We start from the raw sequence: 23953 nt of genomic DNA on the forward strand, positions 1-23953 counted from the left end.
ACTCCCTAACTTTTCTTTCTTTTTTTTCTTCAAGTGCCAGTTTTCAGATTTTACAGAAGAGTATGTAAAAAAATGTTAAAAAATAAAAAAAATAATAGAAAGAAAGAAAAAAAATAAAGCAGCATGAATTCTCATTCTCATTAACCCTTATGAAACCTTGTAAAAAATAATGATTGCCACCTTAAGGGCAACAATCGCCCTAAAAAATGCTCTAAATTAACTGCATTGGTAATTATCAAAATCATTTCTTATGTACTTTTTCTGTAATGTTTAATATGCCAGTATGTAGAAGCTCTTCAACAGGAAAAAAGATAGTAAAGCACATTATTATTTCTTGATTAAGATGTCAAATTATAGTTATTTATTTGCATTTCTGGACAGAAAAAATGTGTTTTATAGGTTGAATAACTGACTTTGACTACATTTACCCTGGAATCCACAAAATCATTGTTTTTTAAAAAAACAAAACATTTTCAAGCAGGTGTGTCATACAAGAAATATAAAACAGAGAATTCCTTTACACCAACGGACCAGAAAGTTTGCTTCTTTGATAGGTTTCTATTTATACAACCTCATAAACACACACATTACGTAAACGTGTCAAAGTTGGAACGACCTGGCTTCACATGATTATCACTTGTGATTGTTCTTGTGGCACGAAACAAAAACAAAAACAACTTCAGATTCCTTTTTTATTTGTTTAGTGGAGTTACACTGTTGTCAATGAACAGATAGAAAACAAAAATATACCCACTGTACAAAAAAGGTTATTGTACACGAACAGTGAAGTTTCTCACTGGAGTGGAGGAGAGAGCTGTTTAGACCCGGGGGTCGTCACGGTCACAGAGTGCCCTATGGCTACGATGAAGAAACAGTGGTTTAAATGCAAATACAAAGCCATTCACACAACAAAACAAAGCTATACACTGAAACGAGAAGTGTTTTTAGAATGTAAAAATGATTCATATTCCATAAATATTGCACTGAGAGCAATAGCAAGGGGTAAACAATGCAGGTAGTATCAAACTCAATTTAAAAAATAATATATATGTATATATATATATGTATATATATATATATATATAGCAGAAACAGTTTTCAAAACATTAGCAGTTTCAAAACATTAGCACTTCATACATTTAAGAAGTTCATGGTCCCTTAAAGTCTTTTAATACTTCTGTGATTCACAAGGATTTGCCCTTTTTCATAAAACTAATTGTTCAGGACTGGGTGAGTGAGCGTAGCTTTTTAACTTCACATTCGGGGGGGGGGGTTACACACACGAGAGACACTTGTTTCTGCTCGACAAATTAGTGCGGACGATATCCACATGATATATAAAAACATGTCGCAAAAGGTCACAGAAAATAATGTTAATTTCTATATTGTTAAAATTGTTTCCAAGACTGCATTTGTGCACTTGATAGAAAGCCTTCACTATAAGACTATAAGAGAACCAGCAGATCTGGAATTCTCACTTCAAACTGTTCTCCTCTCTAAATGTATTTATAAAATGTTAGCACCATCTGCTGACCAAAGAGGGAATTGTTTCTCAGAGTTTTTGGGCAGATTGTCTCAACCAAAGCTGAATTAACAACTGCATTTAATTCTTAGACGTGTGTGGCTCGACACACTTTACTTTTGATTCACTTTGATTTCACACAAAACACCTTGAACATAAGAACAATGTCCGTCTCCGACAGGTTTCCAAGAGTTGTGATTGGTGCATGCGTCACGTTAAGATTTCGAGCACGGTTAGAATAAATCATGCGCCGACTTTGAACCAATAAAACCGTCCGTCTGTCTGTGAGAGCCAAAAGGAAGAGCAAGCGCACGCCTCGGTTTGGAAAAGATTGACAAAGATACGTCTGAGATAAGATTTCAAACAGCACATGTGATGCAAACTCCCTCTGTAAAAGCTCACATAGGGCATTTTCTAGCACGACAAAGCACCTCACAAGCATACATTACACACTCAGTAAACCACATGTGTCGCCTCTGTGTACGTTTGTTACATCTTTAATCAAGCGCTAAGTATTTATGAGCTCTGTTGTGTAAGATTTTGCTCGTACTCCACCCTCAGAGCTTGCGAAATCCAAGTTATTCCAACAGTCCAAAGGTGCAAAGTGTCCAGAGTTGAGTTTGATTCCCAAAAACCCAAAAGTTCATGTTCCTTTAAATCTTCACACTTTGATTGCACTCACTGTGGAGTCATAACCGTCGTCAAAATGTGATGTCCTCTTATTCTTCATACATCCCAAATTTTAGTGCTTACACTTTTAATTTGTTATCACTGTTTATAGTGTTTTTTTTCAGTAGTGACACATTTGAGGGATTCGTCAATGCCCAGCAGAGCGGTAAACCCGCGTCTCATCGAAGGAGAAATCTTGCGAATCCGGACACATCTGCCTAATTGTTCCGACGTGAAAATAGGTGGCAGTGGGTTTTTTTTTTTTTACATCCTTTATGTCCAGAGCTCGGTGGGAGCCATACCCTCCTTTGAACCGACGGAGGGCATGAGGTTGTGTTCAGACAGGAACTCCAGAGGAAACTGAACCAAGAAGCCCCGGATTTTGTGCAGCTCCTCCTGTGCGCGGGCCTTGTCGGTCTGGGCCAGGCCTGGTACGGACTGGAACTGCTCCAGCTCAGACATGTTCCTCACCAGAGATGAAGGAAGGCAGCGGAACACCTGCAGCAAAACACACAGATATTGAGGTAACGTGCTGCTGCCTTTAAAGATGCAATACGTAATGTTGGGGGGGGAACGACTGTTGATGTTTAAAACAGAAGAACAAATACACCCCTCCCACAAATGTCCTCATTGTGGGACTAATAAAGGATTATCTTATCTTGTCTTTAATGCTCCTTCAGAAACTCCGCCCCCACCTGCTGTGAATATTGTCTGACACTTTTTTAACTCACCCTCCAAGATGAATATCACCGTTTGTTGTCCAGAGACTTATGTCTGTATTGGATCATTTATGTGCTGTAAATTGTTTTTAAGATATTTAATTGTTGTTGTTCTTGTGAATATAATGTTTTTCAGTCAGTTACTGACAGTGTATTTGGCACAAACAGATCAAAGGTCTTTACAAATAACCGTAATACCACAATAAAATACCCCAAATGTAAGCAAAGCAGAAAGACACAAAGTCCACAAATCTAATACTGTTCAACACTGTATCCCAAAATTCATATGGCCTTAACACAAGGCTTCCGTTATAGATGGAATGAAATTGTTTCCTTGAGGAGGAAGTTACCCACTTAGCAGTCAGGCTGAGGACTGTGGACTTCAGTTATACGTTCACAGGTTTACAAATCTCTCTTACACACCTCTGGTTAATTCAAGTTTTTACCCCCGTGACCCACCTTCTCATAAACGGTATCATTGCGTCCGGCTGTGGCCATCCACACTTCTTTATAGAAACGATCGCTGATGGGGTCGGACAGATCGATGCTGGAGTCAGTGTGACCTCCAAGGATGGTCCTGTTTAGAGAGACAGAGAGAGAGAGAGACAGAGAGAGACAGAGAGAGAGAGGGTGGAAGTGGAGGAAAAACATTACTTCTTAAAACCCATTTATACTCTTTGACCCAGTATAAGACTTTTTTTTATAGTTTTATTGTATGACTTGTTTATTTGTGTTGTTTTTATATTTTGTACAGTATTTTATTGTTTTATTGTTTGTTCTTAGGTCTATTAGGTCATACATTTTTATAATTTATGTGTTTTATTTATCTTGTTTTTTATATTGCAGTACAATAACAACATAGTAACAGTACAGTAATCTTTTTCCGCTTGTATTTTATTTATTTTTATTGTATTCTGCTGTACTGTAAAGTTACTTTGAGTGTTTTGAAAGGCGCACATAAATTAAAGGCATTATTAGCAGTAGTGGTAGTAATGAAGAGGTAATATAATTCTGTAATGGCATGTTATTAAAAAGTAATGTGCAGGTAATGGCTTGGTAATGATAATTACTATAGGCGATCATCAGTGCATGTACTTAACATGCAAATGTTTGTGAATCATGATTAAAAAATAAGTCTAATTATCATATTATGAAGTTGAACTCCACTCTCCCATACACGTGTATTACCATAATATTTCTTCCTGATTACAAATATTACCATATTGTTACAGTACTGTAATATAACAGTATACACATGAGAATTAGTGACATCTAGTGGTGAGACTGCAGAGTGCAACAAACAGAGGTATGTTCCGCTCACCCCTCCCTCCCCCAAGCATAATCAGGGAACTATGGTGGCCTTCACATACCAGAAAGGGTATTCACACTCTTTCACAACTCTCTCTGCCTTCTCCTATATCTTCTTATCATTGGTTTGTGCATCAGGTTGTATGTGGACACACACAGTAAGCTCACAGTCGGCTCAACATGGTGATCTCCGTAAAGCAAGCACCTTCCCTTGAGTACATATAAAAGGCTTATTCTCAGGCTTCAAAAACCATAACATTTTAGCTTATACAAACACACCTATGGGTCGTATATGGATAGTCTGGTTGCCATGACTTCAGAGGACATTACATTGACATTAACTGTGACTGTGTAAACAATTTAGGTCCCCACAACCTGAGTAATACCTGGACACACACACACACACACCTGAAGCATTCCAGGCGTAGCTGGAGAGCGTATGGTCCAGCTTCATACTCCTGGCCATCCATCACAGAAGCCACCTTTTGGGAGTCTTCAACAATCACTGCCACCTCACTGTCGCGTTTACCCAGCATGCTCCTGTCGTTGATGTTGGCAGAGCCTGAAAGAAACACAAACGGGTTCCGTGGAAACTGAATCTCTAGCGTTCACCTGTATTGTTTGTTGTTATTGTTGTTGTTGGTATTGTCTCCATATGCTGGGGAATTAGCAACAAATGCACACAAAGATATACAAAGATATAAGGCTCAGCTCATGTATGTATGTATGTATGTATATTTATTTATATATATTTATATATATACACATATATACATACATACATATATACACACACACATATATATATACACACACATACATATACATATATATATATATATATATATATATATATATATATATATATATATACATACATACATGAGCTGAGCCTTATCAGCCAGCAGGGGGCACAACTGAGCTATATCCCTTTGTAACACTCACTTTTCAGTATGACACATAATTATTTAAGTGGTGCATTTGTTAACTGCACACATGGTGGCAGACAGAGAAAACAGAGCCACATCTTGGGCTCCATCACATTTCTTGTGGTGTCAAGGCACTCGAGTGCTGAAGTTGCCTCAAATAGAAAACTGGTGTGAACAGTGTGAGGAAGGAAAAAAAAAAAAGAAGGGTGAAAGAAGATGAGAGAAAAGCTGACCGATGATGACTGTGTTGTCGTCGGCGATGAGCATCTTGCTGTGGACGTAGATGAGCTCTGTGACCAGGCGTCCCTCCAGCTCGGCATGAGTCCGCAAACCAGCAAAGGAGATGTAGTTATACCAGTTGTCACCCACTGGGATTGAGGGAAGAGAAGAATATTATCATTTCTCCATATCTCACCTTAATATTGATCGTCATTCTTATACACTCAAGATGATTCTACTACTTACTGTCCTTTTTCAGCTGGGATATGATGGAGTACTCTCCTCGGTTCATGGTCCTTAGGAAGACAGAGGGTTAATATTGTATAACTGAATCATTTCCCTTTGCCTTCTTTCCGTATAACACTCTGAATGAAGGTGACTTACCTGTAGTTATAGTGCATGACAGCCTGAATGGCGTTGCCTCCCCCTGTCGTGATGTCTCCCTCAAAGCCAGGAAGCAGTGGAGTGACCACATAGACGCGGTACCTCTTTCCCTCCCTGTTTGAAGACACACACACTATCAGTGCTGTGAATAAATACGTAGATGTTTTTATTTGTTTGTTTGCTCAGCAGAAAAATACTAAATGGCCCCAATGATCTGAGGGACAGCACTCTACAGTATATTGGCCGCCTGATTGTAATAGCTCATATGCAGTAAATCGGGAATAGGCTTCCTCTTCACTAATTGCCTGTACCAACACAATATTCTTCATCGACGGTCAAATCTCGTATAATGTACAGAATATTATGCAAAACTAGCTTTATATAGTCACAAGTAGGTACAACAGTTTGATTTGGAAAAATTTTTTTGCGTTTCCACCAGGAATAGTACCAAAATAACCCACCCCAACTGTTCCATTTCTTTGGTACCCTTCCCTTGTGGTACCAGAGTAATGGTAAGGTATGGGTGGAGCTAGACCCACAACAATCAGCTGCGACCAGTGTTTCTTCAACATGTGGCCTCTTCTCATACAAAGCTTGATGTCTCATACAAACAGCCACAAACTGAGTAAAGGTACTGTTCTCCTTCAAAACGCAAGCCTGATGCAGGGATTTAACGTTCCGTACACTACCAAAGCGAACTGTACCGTGATGGACACACGGCTAAAGGTGTTTAATGTGACGTACTTGTGAGCTCTGATGATCCTCTCAATGATGGCGTCTCCGATCTTGTTGTACACCGTTCTGTTGTCGGTGCAGCTGATGAAGAACTGGTTCTGAACAGAGAGGAAGGAGAGACACAAATGCAGTGTAGCAGTTATATGGCTTTCAGGGTTTGACCGAATCCGTTTATACACCGTCAGCTTTTCATAACAGCATTTGTCTTGTATTTTCTACATCCTGGCCTTTAAGCTGGATTACCTCAATGTAGACGTAGTGTTTGCTCTTGGCGATGACCTGGATGTAGGCATTATGAATGGACTCCTCGTGGTACTTTATGCCTGCAGACCAGTCTGCAGCTGACCGCAACACCTTATACACACACACACACAGATATATCATTATTAGAGCGGCAATTCAAAAAGAAATGAAGTATTTCATCACTTTCATGGAGAAAAAGGGATACATAATATTCTATGCATTATATATATACTGTATATATAGAGTATATGTATGAACAATGGAAAAACTCAACTTTTTGACTGACAGTGATCTAGCTTCTAGGGTTGCCAATCAAATGAATTCTGTGTATAAAGGGTAAGAAACCCACTTAATAAAGTATTGCCTTAGTGTACACCCGTTTGGTCTACTTATATACTTATATAGAGAAAAGCAGAAATGAAATCCAATAACACTGATGGACTAAAGAAAAGGATCTTCATGTCCATCTTATTTTAGTCAAACCTTTCACTCCAGGGTTGGTTCCTTTAAGCTATAAAAAGTCAACGACAAGTGCAGATCCTTTCAGTTATGCAAGTTTTTGGCCCGTGGAGAGTTATTTCATGCTTGGTCTGTTTCATCACTTTCCAGCAGTGTTTACAGACTGGCATGCAGAGGGTAGAGTGGGAAAGTGGGAGTTTATAGGAGCTCTATGTGTTCTTGTCTTCTCTCTGTAATTTGCTGCTAGTGGGTTTTTTTGTACCGTGGTTGGCTTTTATCCCAGTTTCTCATTTTATATAATTAAAAAAAAAAAAGGCAAAACCCACCAGTTCCACCGTGTACTTATTCATTTTATTCATGTACTTGGCGTGTACTTCTCTTACTTGTACTTTGGCTTCAACACTGTCAGGGACCTGGTATCTGAGCTCATTGGCAGTGGAGTGAGACTTGGGCAGCAGGAAAGGATAAGACAGGGAGCGATACTTGGGCTTCATGATCTGCAAGAGAGGCAGTTGTAGAATTTCAGCAGAGAGAGGGTAAATATAGAGTCATGTAGAAGAGAAACAGTAAAAGCAGTAGAACTGGAGCTGGAGCCATGGAAAAAACGAGTGGATTAAGTATTTTTTCCAATGTTCCAGCCAAAAATGGCCCATTATGTTGCCAGTTTACTTGTTTTACAGATGTTTCCCATTGGTTTCCTGTAAATAAAGCCTTGAATTGACCAGACTATGAAAACAGTTCTACAACATAACTTCAGTAATAGGCAGCCAGTCTAAAAAAGGTGGTAAAGTTGTGCCATTCTAATCCTGATCTACACGCCTGTGCCTTCATCGAGGTACATAATGTTCACGTGCCTTTGTGAAGTTCCAGCGCTGAATGAAGTGTCTGGCCACATCTCGGGCAGCTCTGCCGTGAACCACGGAGGAAATGTCATGCCACGGCATTCTTTGAGTGGTATATCTGTCAATAAAGTCTGCATGTAGAGGAAGAGAAGCAGAAAAAAAGGAGGATGTGAGACAAGGAGTAGAAAAAAAAAGGGGGGAAAAAAGCAGGGGGTTGTGTGGAAAGAGAGAGACAAAAAAGCTGTTCTATGACTCTGCTCTACAGGTATTTCAATTTCCAGATTACAGAATATTTGGAGGACTGAAATAGTGAGAATTTGGCAACTTTTCAGGGAAAATGTGAGTGTGTGTGTATACCATCAAATGGTTTCTCCAGCTGGATCCAGTCCCTGTACACAAAGTTGCAGTAGTCTTTTCCATGCCAGAAGCGAGTGTTACCCTGCAACTCTCCAACACCTGTTTTCAGACTCCGCACAGAGCCACTCCCTTCACACAGAGAGAGAATCAAATATTATGATGAAGTGGATTCCATTCACAGCATGTGCCGCTTTGACACCACAGCGCTTCCCAGTGTGGGCCTCTGATTCACCCATTATCACCCACACTGACACATTAATGCAGAAGCCGAGGCAGAGAGAGAGAGAGCATGTTTATGCCAAAACATAAGAGCCTCGGCTCTCGCTCATATAAACATACCTGCACTGTCCACACTGCTAACACTGTCTGCGTGCTGTATAGTGTGTTTATGCAGGTGTCTGTACAGACTAAAGCGAACCATCCTGTGGCGGCCAATGCCCTTCAGCTTGGGCAAGTCCACCGGCTCATTGGTTGGTGTCCCTTGTCCATTGCTTTGGGAGATGCCATCCACAGGGGGCACACCCATGTTGGAGGGAGTATTGGTTGAACCCGCCTGAGGCCATAAAGAGCGATAAAGATCAATTAGTACAGTTTATTCCCTTTGTGTAAAGGTAAAAACATGCAAACAGGCAATTTAAAATAGTCAGTTTAAAATAGGCGTGTGCACACACCAGTGCACACGTCTATTTTAAACTGAATCCGTGCTTCCGACCTGCTCCAGGGCCACGGAGCGCGTCACACTGCCGACGTCCGTCAGCCGGTGCTCTCTGTCGTCCCAGCGGCCGTACGCCAGGTCGATCCCACCCACGAAAGCCACCGATTGGTCGACGACAATGATCTTCTCGTGATGTGCCCACAGGTAGACCGAGGAGGAGACGTGGTCTGGATGACGCATCACCTGAACCACAGATAAATGAAAGACAACACACGTGCAGCTATGTATTAAAACTAAATAAATGTATGATGGACGTTTTGTCCATACACACTGTCCATCCATGTACCTTAATATTGGGGTGCAGGTGCATGAGGGTCCTCTTGCTGTAGCCTGAGTTGATGCCCAGGGCAAGTTCCACCTCCTTATACAACATCACAAAGATGTGAACTCCCTGTTGCTGTTGGCAGAAAATTCAATTGATTACTGGTGGAGGAAGTACTGCAATATTTTATCATTTACAAGGAATATCAACACACTATAGAGTAAATGTACCTAGCTACTTTGCAGATAACAGTTCTTAAGAAAAAGCTAGAAGACCTTAATGGTCTCAATCAAATCAAATTTTTGGACGCAAAACCTCAACATGGTTCTGGGCAAATCCCTTTTCTTGAAGCTTCAGATTCTTACGTGTGATGCCAGTATCATTTACCACTTGACTTAACCAGGTATGTTTACAAATGATCATTTATTACATGTGTGAAGACTCTTTTCTGTGGACATGAGTGGAGAACCAGGATCTGTTGGCAGTAGGTCTACAGCGGACTTACTGCTTTGCGTTTGAGGATACAGTCCAGTCTCCACCTGTTGCCCTCCACCACAGGTCTCTTCAAGAAGATCTCGGGGCTCAGCCTGAACGGCAAACAGGAGTCAACACAAGAGAAAAACAGTTAGCTCAGGCAATAAAACAAGGACAAATTCATCCTTTATGTTAAAATGTTTTACAGTGGCGTCCATATAACTGACATGACATAGTCTCATGAGTCTCCCACATTGGCATCCTGAGCTTCCATGTCTCAAGTGCCATTGGCTCAAGTTGCATAGGCTGACACCTCATTGGTTAAGACCTTAAGCTCAGTGATTACTGACTTGGGACAGAAGGATTTCAGCCACGTCACACATCTGAGTTGAACACAAACTATTTTATGTGAAATCACAGCAGCGGGACGACTGTGCCAGTGGAGAATGGAGACAATCGACAAGCGTTTGACTATTTAGAATAGTGATGACGTTTAATTTAAGCTCAAATACAGGAGAGGAAACAGCTCTAGAGTGAAATTGCACTTCCCAGGCTAACCTCATAGTATAATTAAGTATAGAAAACATGTGTCACTATCAACACGACTTTTTTTTATAAACACAGCAAATGTTGTTGTGTGCTTATGTTAGATTCCCTACCTTCTCTGTGTGTTTGTAGATTAGTATAGTAGTAGATTTACAACAAATCTCTGTTTGCAAATGTTGGTCCCAAGAGTCTGAAAAGTATGAGGAAACTTCAGCTCGAACTTCCACAACTGATTCACTTAGGGTTTGCCGGGTTTCTCTAGTCTCAATCTCGATCTCAACTGAAGAGCATAAATATACATCAAAACAAGACGCAACTGGAAAGATACATATGCATGCAAGCACCTACAATACATGGTAACACAACCAGACTTTCAGGTCATCAAACAGGTCACATAACCATTTTTCAGGTGGGGAACATGACGCCTCAGAGGTTAAACAAACAACTTAATTCAAAAGGAGACCGAGAGAGACAAAGGGAATGTAGTGCAAGTGTAAACAGATATGGAGACGGTGTCTTTCTGTCTGTGTGTGTTTCTATTCTCAGTATGTGGATGGGGCTGTAATTAGAGCTTGAGCCATGGCAGGGCCTTACTGAGAGCCGATGCTTGTTGATAGTACATAATGTCATGCGTAACAGCATGTACAATAAGAACGTGTGAGCGTCAGTTAATCAACTCATAATGGAAAAAAGCCAGAGAATAGATGACCAGCTGGAAAACACGGACGTGTCGCAAACAATGCAAAACTCAAGAGAAGCTGTCTTTGCTAATGTTTTTGATGGAGGTTACATTATTTGACATGTTTGTCACATCTTATAGCTGAAGTAGTGGTTGCTGATGATGTCATTCTTCTGCCTTTGTTCAACTGTTATGAAGAGAAACTGTATAATTATGTGTATGCTGGGTACTATTATCTGAAAATGGGCGCGGGGGCAGACGGGGGCCAGAAGTGTTTATCCCACCCACCCATTGAATCTGTGAATTGTGTGCGCTTCTTTTGAGTTTTCATTCATTACTCCAACCTGTTTTGTAGACGTCTGGTTTTACTAGTGCAACGTCACATGACAGGAATGTCTCCAGATGACACGACGAGATACACGGTAAACACCACGATATTGAGAAACACTGAGTTGTAAACATTACACTACATACTTGCCATTCGCACACACATTGAAACAGCATGTCTATGGGGCCTTTTCTATCGCACTTCATTCACACCCTTCGGTCAGCAGTGTCTTACCCAGGAACACTTAGACTCACTGATTGGAGGAGCTGGAATCTTAATCTTAATCTTAATCTTCTAGTTATGGTGTGTTTCCACTGGCTCGACTCGGCTTCACTATTTCATAAGAGGTGAATCCAGTCAGGAATTAGTAATGAAGTGCACAGACGTGAAGTAGCAGCAAGAGAGCCGCATGAAAATGAGCACGCTTAATGACTCAAGACTGCTCTTTTGTGACACTCCACACTCTTTGACGTCACACACACAAATCACACAGACACACACACACACACACACACACTCACCACCAGTCGGTGATGAAGATCTCCTCTTTGGCCTCCTCCAGAGCGTCAGCCACATCCTCCATGTAAGTTTTTCCATTAACATACCTGCAGTGAAATCATACAGTTAGGAAAACCAGCCACACGCACAAATGTAAACAACGAATGAACCAATGAACAATAACTGGATGACTACTGCTATTTTAGTGCCGTGTGCTCAAAGATCACTGTTAAAAAGTAGCATGAAACCACACAGAGGGTTATGAAAGGACATTTGTCTGTTCTGCCCCCTGACTTTTCCAACCTCGTAACACCCTTATAAGCTTCAGTCTACACCCATAATGGTGTCTCCGTGACATGACATGTACTTTACGCACTCTTTTTCCATCGACTCACAGGGATCGCAATACAGTTTTGCATCGTGCTCTGTGCCGAGTACAAAGATAATGCAGTGACATTATCACTTAGATGATTTAATATCACACAATCTGCCAGTTGAGGGGGAGAGAATGCAAAAAAATAAAAAGGCCTGAAACCTGGCAGAAGAGGAAAACAAGAGCGTTTACTGCTCAGTGCTCGAAACATTTCCATAGTTACCAGTGAAGAACTAACAGAGGATAAAAATAAGATTGGTCTTTTTGAGCTTATGTTTTCTCCCCATTGTGCAGCTTTCTTGTAGAAAACACGACTGAATCCGTGTTTTCATTTTGTATACATTTTTTTGAACACGCCAGCATCCGTTTCTTTCGAGCTCCACCAGTTGGTTACCATTTCGCTGGGATGTTTTCCTGCTCCTGTGCAAACGATCCGAAGCGATGATCCCGCAGGAAAGCCTTTCCGTAATTCCTTATGAAGCTCTCGATGCTCTGACCCCACCAGCGCGCGTGTCTGTAGCTGCTGCACTTAAACACCAGGGTCCTGTAGAGAGGACATAGACAGAACTCATACAGATTAACTAACTCATTTTATTGGGCACCATAAAACTGTGAGGTTGCTTGGTCATAATGTCCGTAACTTAACACACTGCAGATCTGTTTATCAAAGCAGGAACTTGTGTTTAACTTTAGTGAGACAACACAGCTGGGCTATAATTATATTATTATTATATAAATGCGGGAGGGAGGGATTAGGTGAAGCACCTTCTACTAAATCAGAAAAAAAAACAGAATGTAATGAATAGCCTTTTTTTCCCCCCATCCTTTAATAATTGATATAATGTTTCTAACTACTTACACACACACACACAAACACACACACTGATATATGCACGGAGGAAATATAACCTGGAGAGGCTATCAATCCGGACTCCATGTTGGGTCTCTGTCTCTTTAGAGTCCATCTTGATGGTGAACTCTTTATCTACCAGCAGCACAAAGGAGATGGCTCCTGAGTCAGGCTTCATGTACAGCAAACACGAGTCCTTCACCACCAGCCAGCTGCACAACAAAAAAAAACACACAAACTCAAAATCATCATCATCATCATCATCAGGATTTCTTTGCTTGTTTCTCTTTGTAAAAAATTGCCCAGTGCTTAACTTAACTGACTGTTGTTGAAGGTTTCTAATATTTCATGTTCAGAGGAACAGTGTAGGAAGAGAATGATCATAAGGCTGTAGGTGGATGGGCCGAGCATTTCATACAAGTGGGATTTTTTGTTTTGTTTTTGTCTTTAGAAAATAACAATAAAAAGTGCTCACATAATAATTTGGCTGCCATAAAGAGAAAGTGAGAGAAACAGTCACAAATAAAGAGATAAGCAAAGCGTGTGCCAACACGTCTGATTTTGCAAGCCAAAAACTAAAATGATGAATATTCACATGACAGCCAGAGACAATACTCTTGTTGTTGTGAGCAGCCTTGGTGTAGGTTTGCACTCTTTGAGGGCTAACAGACAGTACATCACATCAGCTGACATTTGTATTAGAGGTTGACGGTTAAAATAACACATCTTTCTATTGAGATTATTGTGCTTTACAGCCTCAAAGATGCTGAGAAACATCGGTACTTAACACCTCGTATTAGAGCCACAGCAATAACATTCATTCCTCAAAGGAGTAATTAAGCTTTGAGGGGCATTTTTAGCGTAACTAAACAATCATTGAGTGAGGAAAATTAAAAGGAACTACCATTAGATAAAGACTAAAAGACAAGGATAGACAAAGTAAAAGGATGACAGAAAAGGAGAGAGGTGACCACACACCGTTTGGACCAGCGATAGCAGGCTTGGCTTTGACCACAGCAATTCATACCAGGGATACGGTGTCCACCTGACCGCTTATAGATCATCCCTTCTCTGGAAAGGATACAAATATATACAATTACAATAGAATTTCATTCTAATCCTTGTTATTTCAGTTAAAACTCGGCATTAGCATATACACTCCTCGCACAACACTGCTGGAATTAGAGTGAAAATGAATTTAAAAGAGGAGGCAAATGCTCACAATCCTTTGGGTCCCAAGTCATGAATGAAAGACAGCTGGCTGACGTCAATGAACGCCATCTGAGAATAGACAGGAAGAGACAACAAGAGGCTTCACACAGTGACACACACACAGGCAGAAAAAGTGATATGTTCTGCACATGAATCTTCCACCTGGAGGCAATGTGACTCATCTTAAATTATTCCACCTCAGATAATCACACTGCAACATGTCCCAATGATGCACAGAATTAATATGTCAGCACACAACGAGCACAACACCACTGCTAAATCCATTACTGGTGTTAAGTTAGCAAAGTTTAGAAGTGCGTCTAATCATTTACCCACATTCATAATAAAAATTAGTTTAGGGAAGATAACTTATATTTATTAATGTTGTGTCAACGTGGAATGGAATGGCAAGCGTTTCAACATGTAACTTCCCAGAGAAGAAACATTGGCTCATGTTTCTCACTGGTCTATTTTTATCTAAAGCTTTTAGGGCCTTTAAAGAGTACCTTCAGCGTGCGGTAATAATATGCCTTACAACAGACACAGTGGTAAAGGTAAACATAACAATGATTTGTGTCCTAACTCAATGTCACCTCATAGGACTTCCGTATGGTAAAATATAAAATAACTCATTTAAAAAGGTATATACTTGCAGTATTTACAGTAGAAACATGTGTTTCCTGGCGGTAATTACACACATTTAGTACAAACTTGAAGTTCATTCTGAGGTTATGTATCAGTGTATGATTACTCACAGTGTGGTGATATTTGCGGTACATGGCCATCCTCAGCAGCTTGTTCAAATAGTCTTCTAACTGTTTCTGTAGAAACATACACACACTATATTTTGGCCACTGTGAGTATTTTAATGATGAAGTCCATGCATGTGAACAGGGACATACACACACACACACACACACACACATACATTCATACATACACACACACACACACACACAGTCAGTGTTTTACGAGACAGAACTGCAGGCAATGAGACTGCCGGGAGAGCTTGTAAGGTGAGCAAACAATGTTTAAACAGGGAAAGCAGGCAAGAAGCTGTAAATCATGCTGCAAATGTTGCTGTTGCTGCTGCTGCTGCTGCTGCTGCTGCGACGTACCCTCCTGCTGGAGACCTGCTCATCTCGCACCAGCTCGTCTGCTACTCCCCTCGGCAGGGAAGGCATCTCCCTCACCTCGCTCTTCCTCACCGTCCTTCGTCTCACTGTGTGGCTGAGGCAGAGAGCAGAGTAAAAATCGAGATGTTAGAAAGGTCCCTATAATCGCTGACTAGATTTTGCTGTGGTGTTGTTCTCTCTTTGCAAACATTGCCTGCAGCATTGCTGAAAGACATTTTCAGTCTTTTTTTTCTGTATATATAGATATATATATATATCTATATATATATATATATATATATATATATATATTTTGTCAGCAAAAATGACAAAAAGAGGAACATTGCACATCAGCAGAGAGATAAAGCAAGGGAAGAAAAAACTCCAATAAATAATGGAAAAATAAATAGAAAAGTGAAACTAAATTCAGTTTAATATCAGAACTCAGAACAGATATTGAAACTGAGACATCGGCAGTGACACTGAAAGTACCACTTACGTTTGAGTAAGTGGTAGAGTTTGAGTTAAACCCACAGACTTCTATAAAGTAAAAGGACTGAGTCCAAAAAGTGAAGCTAATGTCAAAGTGCCTGAAAACTGCTGAGAGAAATATTAACTTGCTTAATAATTTCAGAAAACATTTTCCTGAGGCGATTAATATCCTAATCAGGTCTTCTTCAACACGTACATTTCAGTAAAATAAATAAAAAGCAAGATAGCTTAGTTATGGGGTAATAGTAGTGTGGCCATATGTCCAGATTTAGGCCTCTTTTTTGGTTAAATGGTCTCGGAATGAATGTCTCAGAGTCACTGTATCATCATACCATTGTTATCATGGACACAACTGTCGTGTAGTGTAGCCGTGTGTGTCCTCCTTTTTGGGGCTATGGAAATAGCCACCCTACTGTTATGCTAAGCTAAGATAAGCTAATAGTCTGCCTGCTCTAGCTTCACATACTGTCAATACAGTATGTCATTGACAGTGAATATCATGCACGGGAACTAAAGTACATAAACCAAATTAAATAAATATGTCATGAAGATGTTTTGTAACTTTGAAAAGAGTCAGACTGGTTGTTCCTCTGAGCTTCATTATGCTAATCTAAGCTAATCGCCTGCTAGCTCTAGCTTCACAATCATTAATGGACACCCTACAGCATGGGTGTCAAACTCTGGCCCGCGGGCCAAATTTGGCCCGCCGTGTAATTTCATTTGGCCCTTGAGGCAATATCAAATTAACATTAGAGCTGGCCCGCCGGTATTATACAGCGGCGCCGCCAACTGCAAACAGAGCAGTAAAAAGGCCTGAATGGTTGATTTATTCATTGTTATTTTATTTTCAAATTTATTAGCATGTGGAAAAAGTTAATGTTGATATTTACCTCAGAAGGCTGCAAATAGAAAAGAGGCATTCAATTTTTTATCTAAATTTTATTTAATATGCCATTGATGTTTTTTCGTTAGTTTTTTTGAAAGTTGATTTTGCACTATTAAGTTATATAAGCGTTGCTTGTTCCATATTCAGTGTTAAAACAAATCAGTGTAGCAAACTGAGCAATAATTAACGTTTTATTCATGCACTTTCTCTTGCTACTTCAAGGCTTGAATGTTTGATTCATTCATTATTGTTATTTTATTTTCAAATTTATTATTAGCCTGTGGAAAAAGTTTATTTTGATATGTACCTCAGAAGGCTGCAAATAGAAAAGAGGCATTAAATTTTTATCCATCCATTATCTACCGCTTATCCTGTATTTAGGGTGCATTCAATTTTTATTAAAATTTATTTGATATGCCATTGATATTTTTTAATTATTATTATTATTTGAAACTCGATTTTGCATGTCACTATAAAGTTATATAAGCCTTGCTTGTTCAATATTCAATGCAAAACTTGTTTGGGTCCCTATTAAAAGGTTAATTTGTTCAACCTTGGCCCGGGGCTTTGTTCAGTTTTAAATTTTGGCCCACTCTGTATTTGAGTTTGACACCCCTGCCCTACAGTATGTCATTGACAGTGAATATCATGCACGGTAACTACAGTTCAGAAACCAAATTAATTGAATATGTCAGGAAGTAGTTTTTTAACTTTGAAAAGAGCCAGAAGATGTTTTGTTACTTTAAAAAGAGTCAGACTGGTTGTTCCTCGCAGCTTCATTATGCTAATCTAAGGTAATCGCCTGCTTGCTCTAGCTTCACATGTATTAAAAATATTCTCATCTGAATTAGGCTAATGCTAATTGTTCTTTTGATATAATAATACTGTGTGTCAGAAGGCCTATATTGAGCATATTTAAGCGTGGTGTACACATATGAATTTAACCCGTTTGTTGGTGTTTGTCCGTGTTCACTTGTGTTTCACGCGGGAAGGTTATTATGTGCACCTGTGTGTGTAGGCACCAACCTGCGCGATGGTAACGGTATCCTCATGAAGGTCTTGTATGTCCTGAGCTCTCTGTGCAGCTCCATGAAATGTTTCTCCTTCCTCTTCACCATCCAGGTGAACTCACCGTGTTTCAGCTCAATCTTGAACACAGCTGGCAGAGACTACAGCCAGAAATCACAAGATGAGAGGGAAAGTGCATGCGATAAAAACAGTGAGGTAAAAATGCAACAGCTTGCGCTTTAGATTTAAAACAAGGGAGATAAACTGACTTAATTCGAAATTAGATTAAAGGTACCTTTTCACCTTTTAAACACAGATAGATTTTTTTAGCAGTAGAATTCACTTCTGTGGGTGCTTCCTTACGTTTTCAGTCATACTCCTGTTTGCAGCTGTATTGCATAAATCAAATGCGCCCCCCCATCAATTTCATGCAGTCTGCCAGTTAATATCAAGCTATAATTTATTTATTTATGTCTGTTTTTTTTTGCATAATTATTGCATACATATGTTTATATTGTGAACTATTTATCTTTCCACATAGAAACAAACACTTTTACTTTGAAAGGCTGTGAACTATCATAGATATTATTATTTCAATATATTTTTTTTTTCTGGTCGAGAACTAGGCACCCAGAGCAATGTAGAAAGTATAAAAACAAGAGCTTTGTAAGTGTGTACACAGTACCTTGTTGACACTCCGGTTTTGTGACTGGTTAAAGCGGTCCTGAGCTGTGGTGAATCTCTCTACCTCCAGGATTCGGACAGTAATGGGCACAGTGGAGAGGTACACCTTCGCGCTGGCCTCCTTAAAACCCACTGTGGAGTACACTGCTGAAAATGGGATACGACAGTCCCCTAGGAGAGTGGAAGAGAGGAGGGAGGTGTGTGTGTGGTCTTTCTGCTTGTGTAGGTAGGTGTTTCTTGGAAGCTCCGGCTCGAGTAGGCTGCAACAGACTTTTATGCTTTGCTCGCGTGTGAGTGTTGAGGTCAACTTTTTGCGTACATTCTCTGGTAAAGTTTGTGAGATCTAAATTAAGTAAAGGAAGAAAAGCCACCCTCATACACTTCCACTGTGAGATACCTGTTTGGAAGCTCAATACATTTAGTTTTTTCGTCTAATTTTGAACATCATCACACACACCATCTCTTAATCTGCCAATATTTCCTACATTTCTGAGAGATTCTAGAAACAGCCTAAGATGACAATAAGAAATGTATTGTTTCTAGTATTCACCACCAAATATATGGTCTTTATAAGGGATTCACTTGTCTCAGGTTCCATTTCCTGTGAATGGAATTTCCTTTACGAAAAATAAAATAATTTTCACAGGAATAACTGAGTGCTATGTATGGTTTTGAACAGTGTTCCAGCTATTATTCAGATGTATTGCATTCAAAGTAGTTTCAAACAACCCATTTCCTTTGAGAAATCATCTTTTCAAAATTGAAGTGAGATCTTTCAACATAGGTGAGACAGACATGACCTGTGCCAACACAGACTCACCTAAGTAGTTTGCATCATAGTCATTCTCATCACCTTCCCCGATATCCAGCTCTCTGGCATCCAAGCTTTCCACAAGATCAGCCATCGTGATATGGTCTTGTGCATCTAGTGTGGCGGTGGAGTCAGAAACCTCTGAGTTTATCAGGTTTAGATTACTGGTCGTTGGCTGATTCTCCCCCAGCATGCTTCAAGTCAGCCCCAAGAGCAGGGTGCACCTAGAAGAGAGGAGAGATTTGGTCAAATTCCACATTAGACACAAGGAAAGTATCTTCTGTTAATGTGACAATATGAACACCAGTTCATATAAAGGGAGCTGTTGTGTAATCAATGAGGTTTGCATGTCTTGGTCTATTATTGTAAACTGTGTGATGTAAACACACTCCCAAAACGCGGTCATTTGACCTTTAACCTTTCAGTGATCCTGTACTGACTCAGCATCCTATCACAACTAGTTAAATTCTAACAACATTCTAACATGTTTTGATGGTGGGAGGAAACTTGAGCCTGGAGGAATCCCATGCAGACACGGGGAGAACATGCAAACTCCACAAAGAAAGGTCCCAGACCGTGAATTTAACGCAGCACCTTCTTGCTGTGAGGCAACAGCACTAACCACTACTCCACCGTGCCACTGTCTGATGCTGAAAGGATCTGCTGCCTATTGTATAATCCATCCTTGTGTTGCGCTGCTTGTCCCAGTGCCAGCTGACACTGGACACTGGGCACAAGTCGATCACATGCGAAGAGAGACAAACAATTCAGACTCACATTCACACCTACAGGCTATTTAGAGGGGTCAGCTAACCGTGCATGTCTTTGAACTGTGGGAGGAAGCCGGAGTAGCTGAAGAAATAAAAAGCATGCACGAACAAAAAGCTACCAGGTGAAGCATAAGGTGACACTAACAACACAACATAGCACTACACCTGGGTTGTAACAAACTTCATATTAAAAAAAAAACACAATGTTTAGGCCCAAAAAGGGAGCAAATCCCATCAGATTAAGGGCAAAAGGGTGTTTTACAATAGTCAATTCCCAGGACCATTATACAGAGACAAACAACCATTCACTGGTCAAATTACAGTGTCCAATTAGCCTAATCTGCATGTTTTTTGGAATGTGGGAGGACAGAGAAACCCACACGTACATGGGGAGAACATGCAAACTCAACACAGAAGGGCCCTCACTTTGACTGGGATTTATTATTACATGACTGATTTGAATTCTTCAATGAGTACACATCCATCCTGAGGAGTTGATCCATTTCTTTGGAATGTTCTTTCTCAAGTATGACACGAGTGTAACTTGCACATTGTCGGTTAATGACACCCTTTCCGTCTGACGAGAAAGTCCAGTTGTTCTTTGTTTACATGTAAATCAAGCGATACAGTCTCAGCCAGTCCCAAACGGGGGTCACGTCTCCTTCCCTCTCTTTTCATCCTCTCTTGTTTTGAAAGCTCGATTACAACAACATGCTTTTGCCTAATCTTTTGTGGTATGTTCTCAGGTCCGTGTCTGGGAACCGTTTGGCTGACAGGATCCATGGGAGTGCAAGATGATGGAGCAACAGTCAATGATGTCATTGACTGTTGCTGCTGAGCAACACCTCACATATCTGGGTCTTACGTGCAATCTGCCACACACCCACATATGATTTTTTTAATGAAATGCATGCCGTCATGCGACTCTATCATTACACTAGCGACTGCATATGACACAGTTCATTATCTATAAGTAAATAATGATAACAAACCAGTTAAACAAGGACAATTAATGTGTTTGCGTCAATTTTTTTTTTTAAGAGTAAAACCCTGCAATTATAAAACAGCACAAGCACTGTGTTGTCAGACAGTTTTAAAGTATTCAACCCCTTTGACACTCCACACACAAAAAAACCAATAACCAACCAAAGATGTCATCCAAGACTACCCATAGCTCATGTGGGCCATTAAACAAACCTCCCTCTGGGTCCAGACAAAGCAGAAAAAGGGTTGGGAAGGAGAGAAAGAGAGCAGCTGCAGGTGATTTTGAAAGCCCATTTCACGGAAGGGCAGCTATAGGGATTTTATGTACTCCCTTATTTCTGCCCATCGCTAAGGAATTAGCCCGACATGGTTGCGGTCAACATTTCTCAAGAGAGAAAATACTTCCTTTGGAAAGGAAAAGTGGTTTCTGTGAAAGCCTTGGACGCTCCCTTCTATTGAATCCCAGGCTGTGTTCATTGAAGTGGAAATATGAGCAGAGCTTGTTTTACTGTGTAATCATTTGTCTCTGTTCTGATAACTATAGGCAAACAAAAAGCAGTCACGGATTAAATAAACACCTAATTGTGGCCGGAATCCAAGAATCACATTGAGGTGACTAATCTGTTAATTTACTTTGCTTAACTTTTCCCTATATTACTCAAGGCTGCACAGTCATTTAGTCATTTTCATTATGAGGTGATATTGCTATTATTTGCTGGATGGGTTAATTAGCTGTTTAGTCATTTATTGTCATAGGGGAAAAAAAGAAAACAGGAAACGTTCATATTTAAGAGGCAGATATTAAAGAACCTTTTATCAAAACTGGAACCAATTAGTTGCTGATCAAAATCATGCGAAAAAAGATGCTTTGTGAGTGTAGATAACACATGAGCGCATGCACAGCAACAGATTACAGCCTGACGTTCCCACTCAAGCGGACAAGATCCAACACGCTCACACACACACACAGTAAGATGAGTCACCAGCTGCCACCAGCAGCTTCTACTTTTCCCTGTGAGGGACCATTGAGACATTTCATTCATTCATTTTCTCATTCCTGGACAGAGATAATCCGATTAGTCAAACTCATTTGGTTTTTGATGATTCTAGGTTTGTCATTCAAGCATTTAATATGACCCTAGAACACTAATGTAACACCATCACTTACGCCGGGTATATTTTACCTGATATAATATACTGATATAAACAATACATGGCAAATTGTATTAAGTACTCCACCCAAAAAAATATTACCCTCTATCACTACCAGTGATAAAAAAAACAGTGATGGGGTCAGGGAAACAGTCCTACCTTCGATGATAGTATTAGAAGAAGATAAAAATGCCAGAAACCAAAAACATTAAATGAACGTAGCTATGATATAGTTTAATTCGTCCAACATGCACTGGTTGAACTTTTTTTGCAGAGTGCATGCTATCTTGGATTCCAGAGGACATATTTATGACCATGCAGTTATCTGCCCGCTCTAAGAATACCCCTGACCCACACAGAGGTTCAAGTGTAGATGAAGCTGCCATTCTGGATGTGGTTTGAATGTCTGCATATGTAGACTCAGATGTCGAAACACACGCCCAAGTGTGACAGTAGTAGTAGCGCGGAAGACAAGAACTTGTTTGGAAGAAAAGTATGGATGCGTTATCTCCTTAGTCCATTCAATTGGAACACTGCCGACTTCCTGCTTCCTGTCCTGTTGTCATGGTGATGGCTTTAACAGCCAACAAGTTGCTTGCATCAAAGTATGAAGAGAAGAAACTAAGAGCATCCGCCTCTGCCTTCGTGCACTTCCATCCCTCATAAATGCCATTTAGCTGGAATCAATGTGGTGTGAAGTCATAGATGAAGAAATGAAGGAACGTTGAGTGGGAGAAGAACGACTCAGGTTTAGATTATAAAAGTGAAGCAGGAACTCGTCAATCTTTTCAACACATAACACACGAGACATTTAAGTCCGCCTTCATGCTTCAAAGATCCATTATTGCTACACTTGTCCTGCGCAGAGCAACCATCATTAAGTCCACGGAGAACAAATCCATTACTGGAGAAGTGACATTTAACTCAATGTCCTAATGGAGGCCAAAAAAAGGTTTGACCTTGATTTCTAATAATGCTTCGCAAATCAAGGCTTATAAGATTTAAATAACGGCGCCACTCATGGTTGATGGAACAATCTAACTTTGTTAACTTTAATTTTCCTGCTTGTGAAAATAAATAAACGTAATGACACTCGCATTGTCTATATCAGTCTCCTTCAATGTTATGTTTGAACTCTGACCTTCTGGAAAAGTGCTGCAGGGTACATAGAAGATTTGAATAGATTTGAATTTCAGTAAATTGACCTATTCCTGATAGTGTGTTTAAAGCAACACTATTTAACTTTTTTAACCTTAAAAGCAGCACCAACATCATTTTGCTGGGTCACTGACTTGTAATTACCAAAATGATGTCTCTTTCATTCCCACTGGTTGGTGCATAACTTAAAAATGCACTCAGCGATGTCATTTTTGGAAACCTTTGGCTAACTTCCTGACTGTTAGCATTACCCTCCATCCTCTCTATATGAATCAAATTGAAAAGCATCTTCAGCTCAGCCTCCTAAGGACACGAGTGTAACTTGCACATTGTCGTCTGACGAGAAAGTCCAGTTGTTCATTGTTTACATGTAAATCAAACGATACAGTCTCAGCCGGTCCCAAACGGGGGTCACGTCTCTTTCCCTCTCTTTTCATCCTCTCTTGTTTTGAAAGCTCGATTACAACAACATGCTTTTGCCTAGTCTTTTGTGGTATGTTCTCAGGTCCGTGTCTGGGAACCGTTTGGCTGACAGGATCCATGAGAGTGCAAGATGATGTATGATGTATG

At 40.2% G+C, this 23953-nt stretch overlaps 1 protein-coding gene across 2 annotated transcripts in view; it reads right to left on the reverse strand.

The window, feature by feature from the left end:
• Positions 1–1102: 1102 nt before the first annotated feature.
• Positions 1103–23953, reverse strand: part of pld1a (phospholipase D1a) — a 28913-nt gene continuing 6062 nt past the window's right edge. For both annotated transcript variants that reach the window (XM_058615525.1, XM_058615524.1), the window contains exons 2-26: positions 19329–19543; positions 18510–18679; positions 17843–17985; positions 15442–15553; positions 15079–15144; positions 14334–14392; positions 14090–14182; positions 13171–13323; positions 12656–12805; positions 11912–11995; positions 9869–9950; positions 9388–9498; positions 9099–9284; positions 8726–8939; positions 8387–8515; positions 8042–8160; positions 7571–7684; positions 6729–6839; positions 6495–6583; positions 5751–5864; positions 5613–5662; positions 5381–5515; positions 4627–4780; positions 3370–3487; positions 1103–2689 (exon numbers count right to left, since the gene is read on the reverse strand). In XM_058615525.1, coding sequence (XP_058471508.1) covers positions 2465–2689; positions 3370–3487; positions 4627–4780; positions 5381–5515; positions 5613–5662; positions 5751–5864; positions 6495–6583; positions 6729–6839; positions 7571–7684; positions 8042–8160; positions 8387–8515; positions 8726–8939; positions 9099–9284; positions 9388–9498; positions 9869–9950; positions 11912–11995; positions 12656–12805; positions 13171–13323; positions 14090–14182; positions 14334–14392; positions 15079–15144; positions 15442–15553; positions 17843–17985; positions 18510–18679; positions 19329–19512 — 3165 coding nt within the window. In that variant the 5' untranslated portion in view covers positions 19513–19543 and the 3' untranslated portion in view covers positions 1103–2464. The remainder of the gene's footprint in view (positions 2690–3369; positions 3488–4626; positions 4781–5380; positions 5516–5612; positions 5663–5750; positions 5865–6494; positions 6584–6728; positions 6840–7570; positions 7685–8041; positions 8161–8386; positions 8516–8725; positions 8940–9098; positions 9285–9387; positions 9499–9868; positions 9951–11911; positions 11996–12655; positions 12806–13170; positions 13324–14089; positions 14183–14333; positions 14393–15078; positions 15145–15441; positions 15554–17842; positions 17986–18509; positions 18680–19328; positions 19544–23953) is intronic.

This window comes from Solea solea, chromosome 18, assembly GCF_958295425.1.
Source record: "Solea solea chromosome 18, fSolSol10.1, whole genome shotgun sequence".
In the NCBI taxonomy this organism is placed as follows: Eukaryota; Metazoa; Chordata; class Actinopteri; order Pleuronectiformes; family Soleidae; genus Solea; species Solea solea.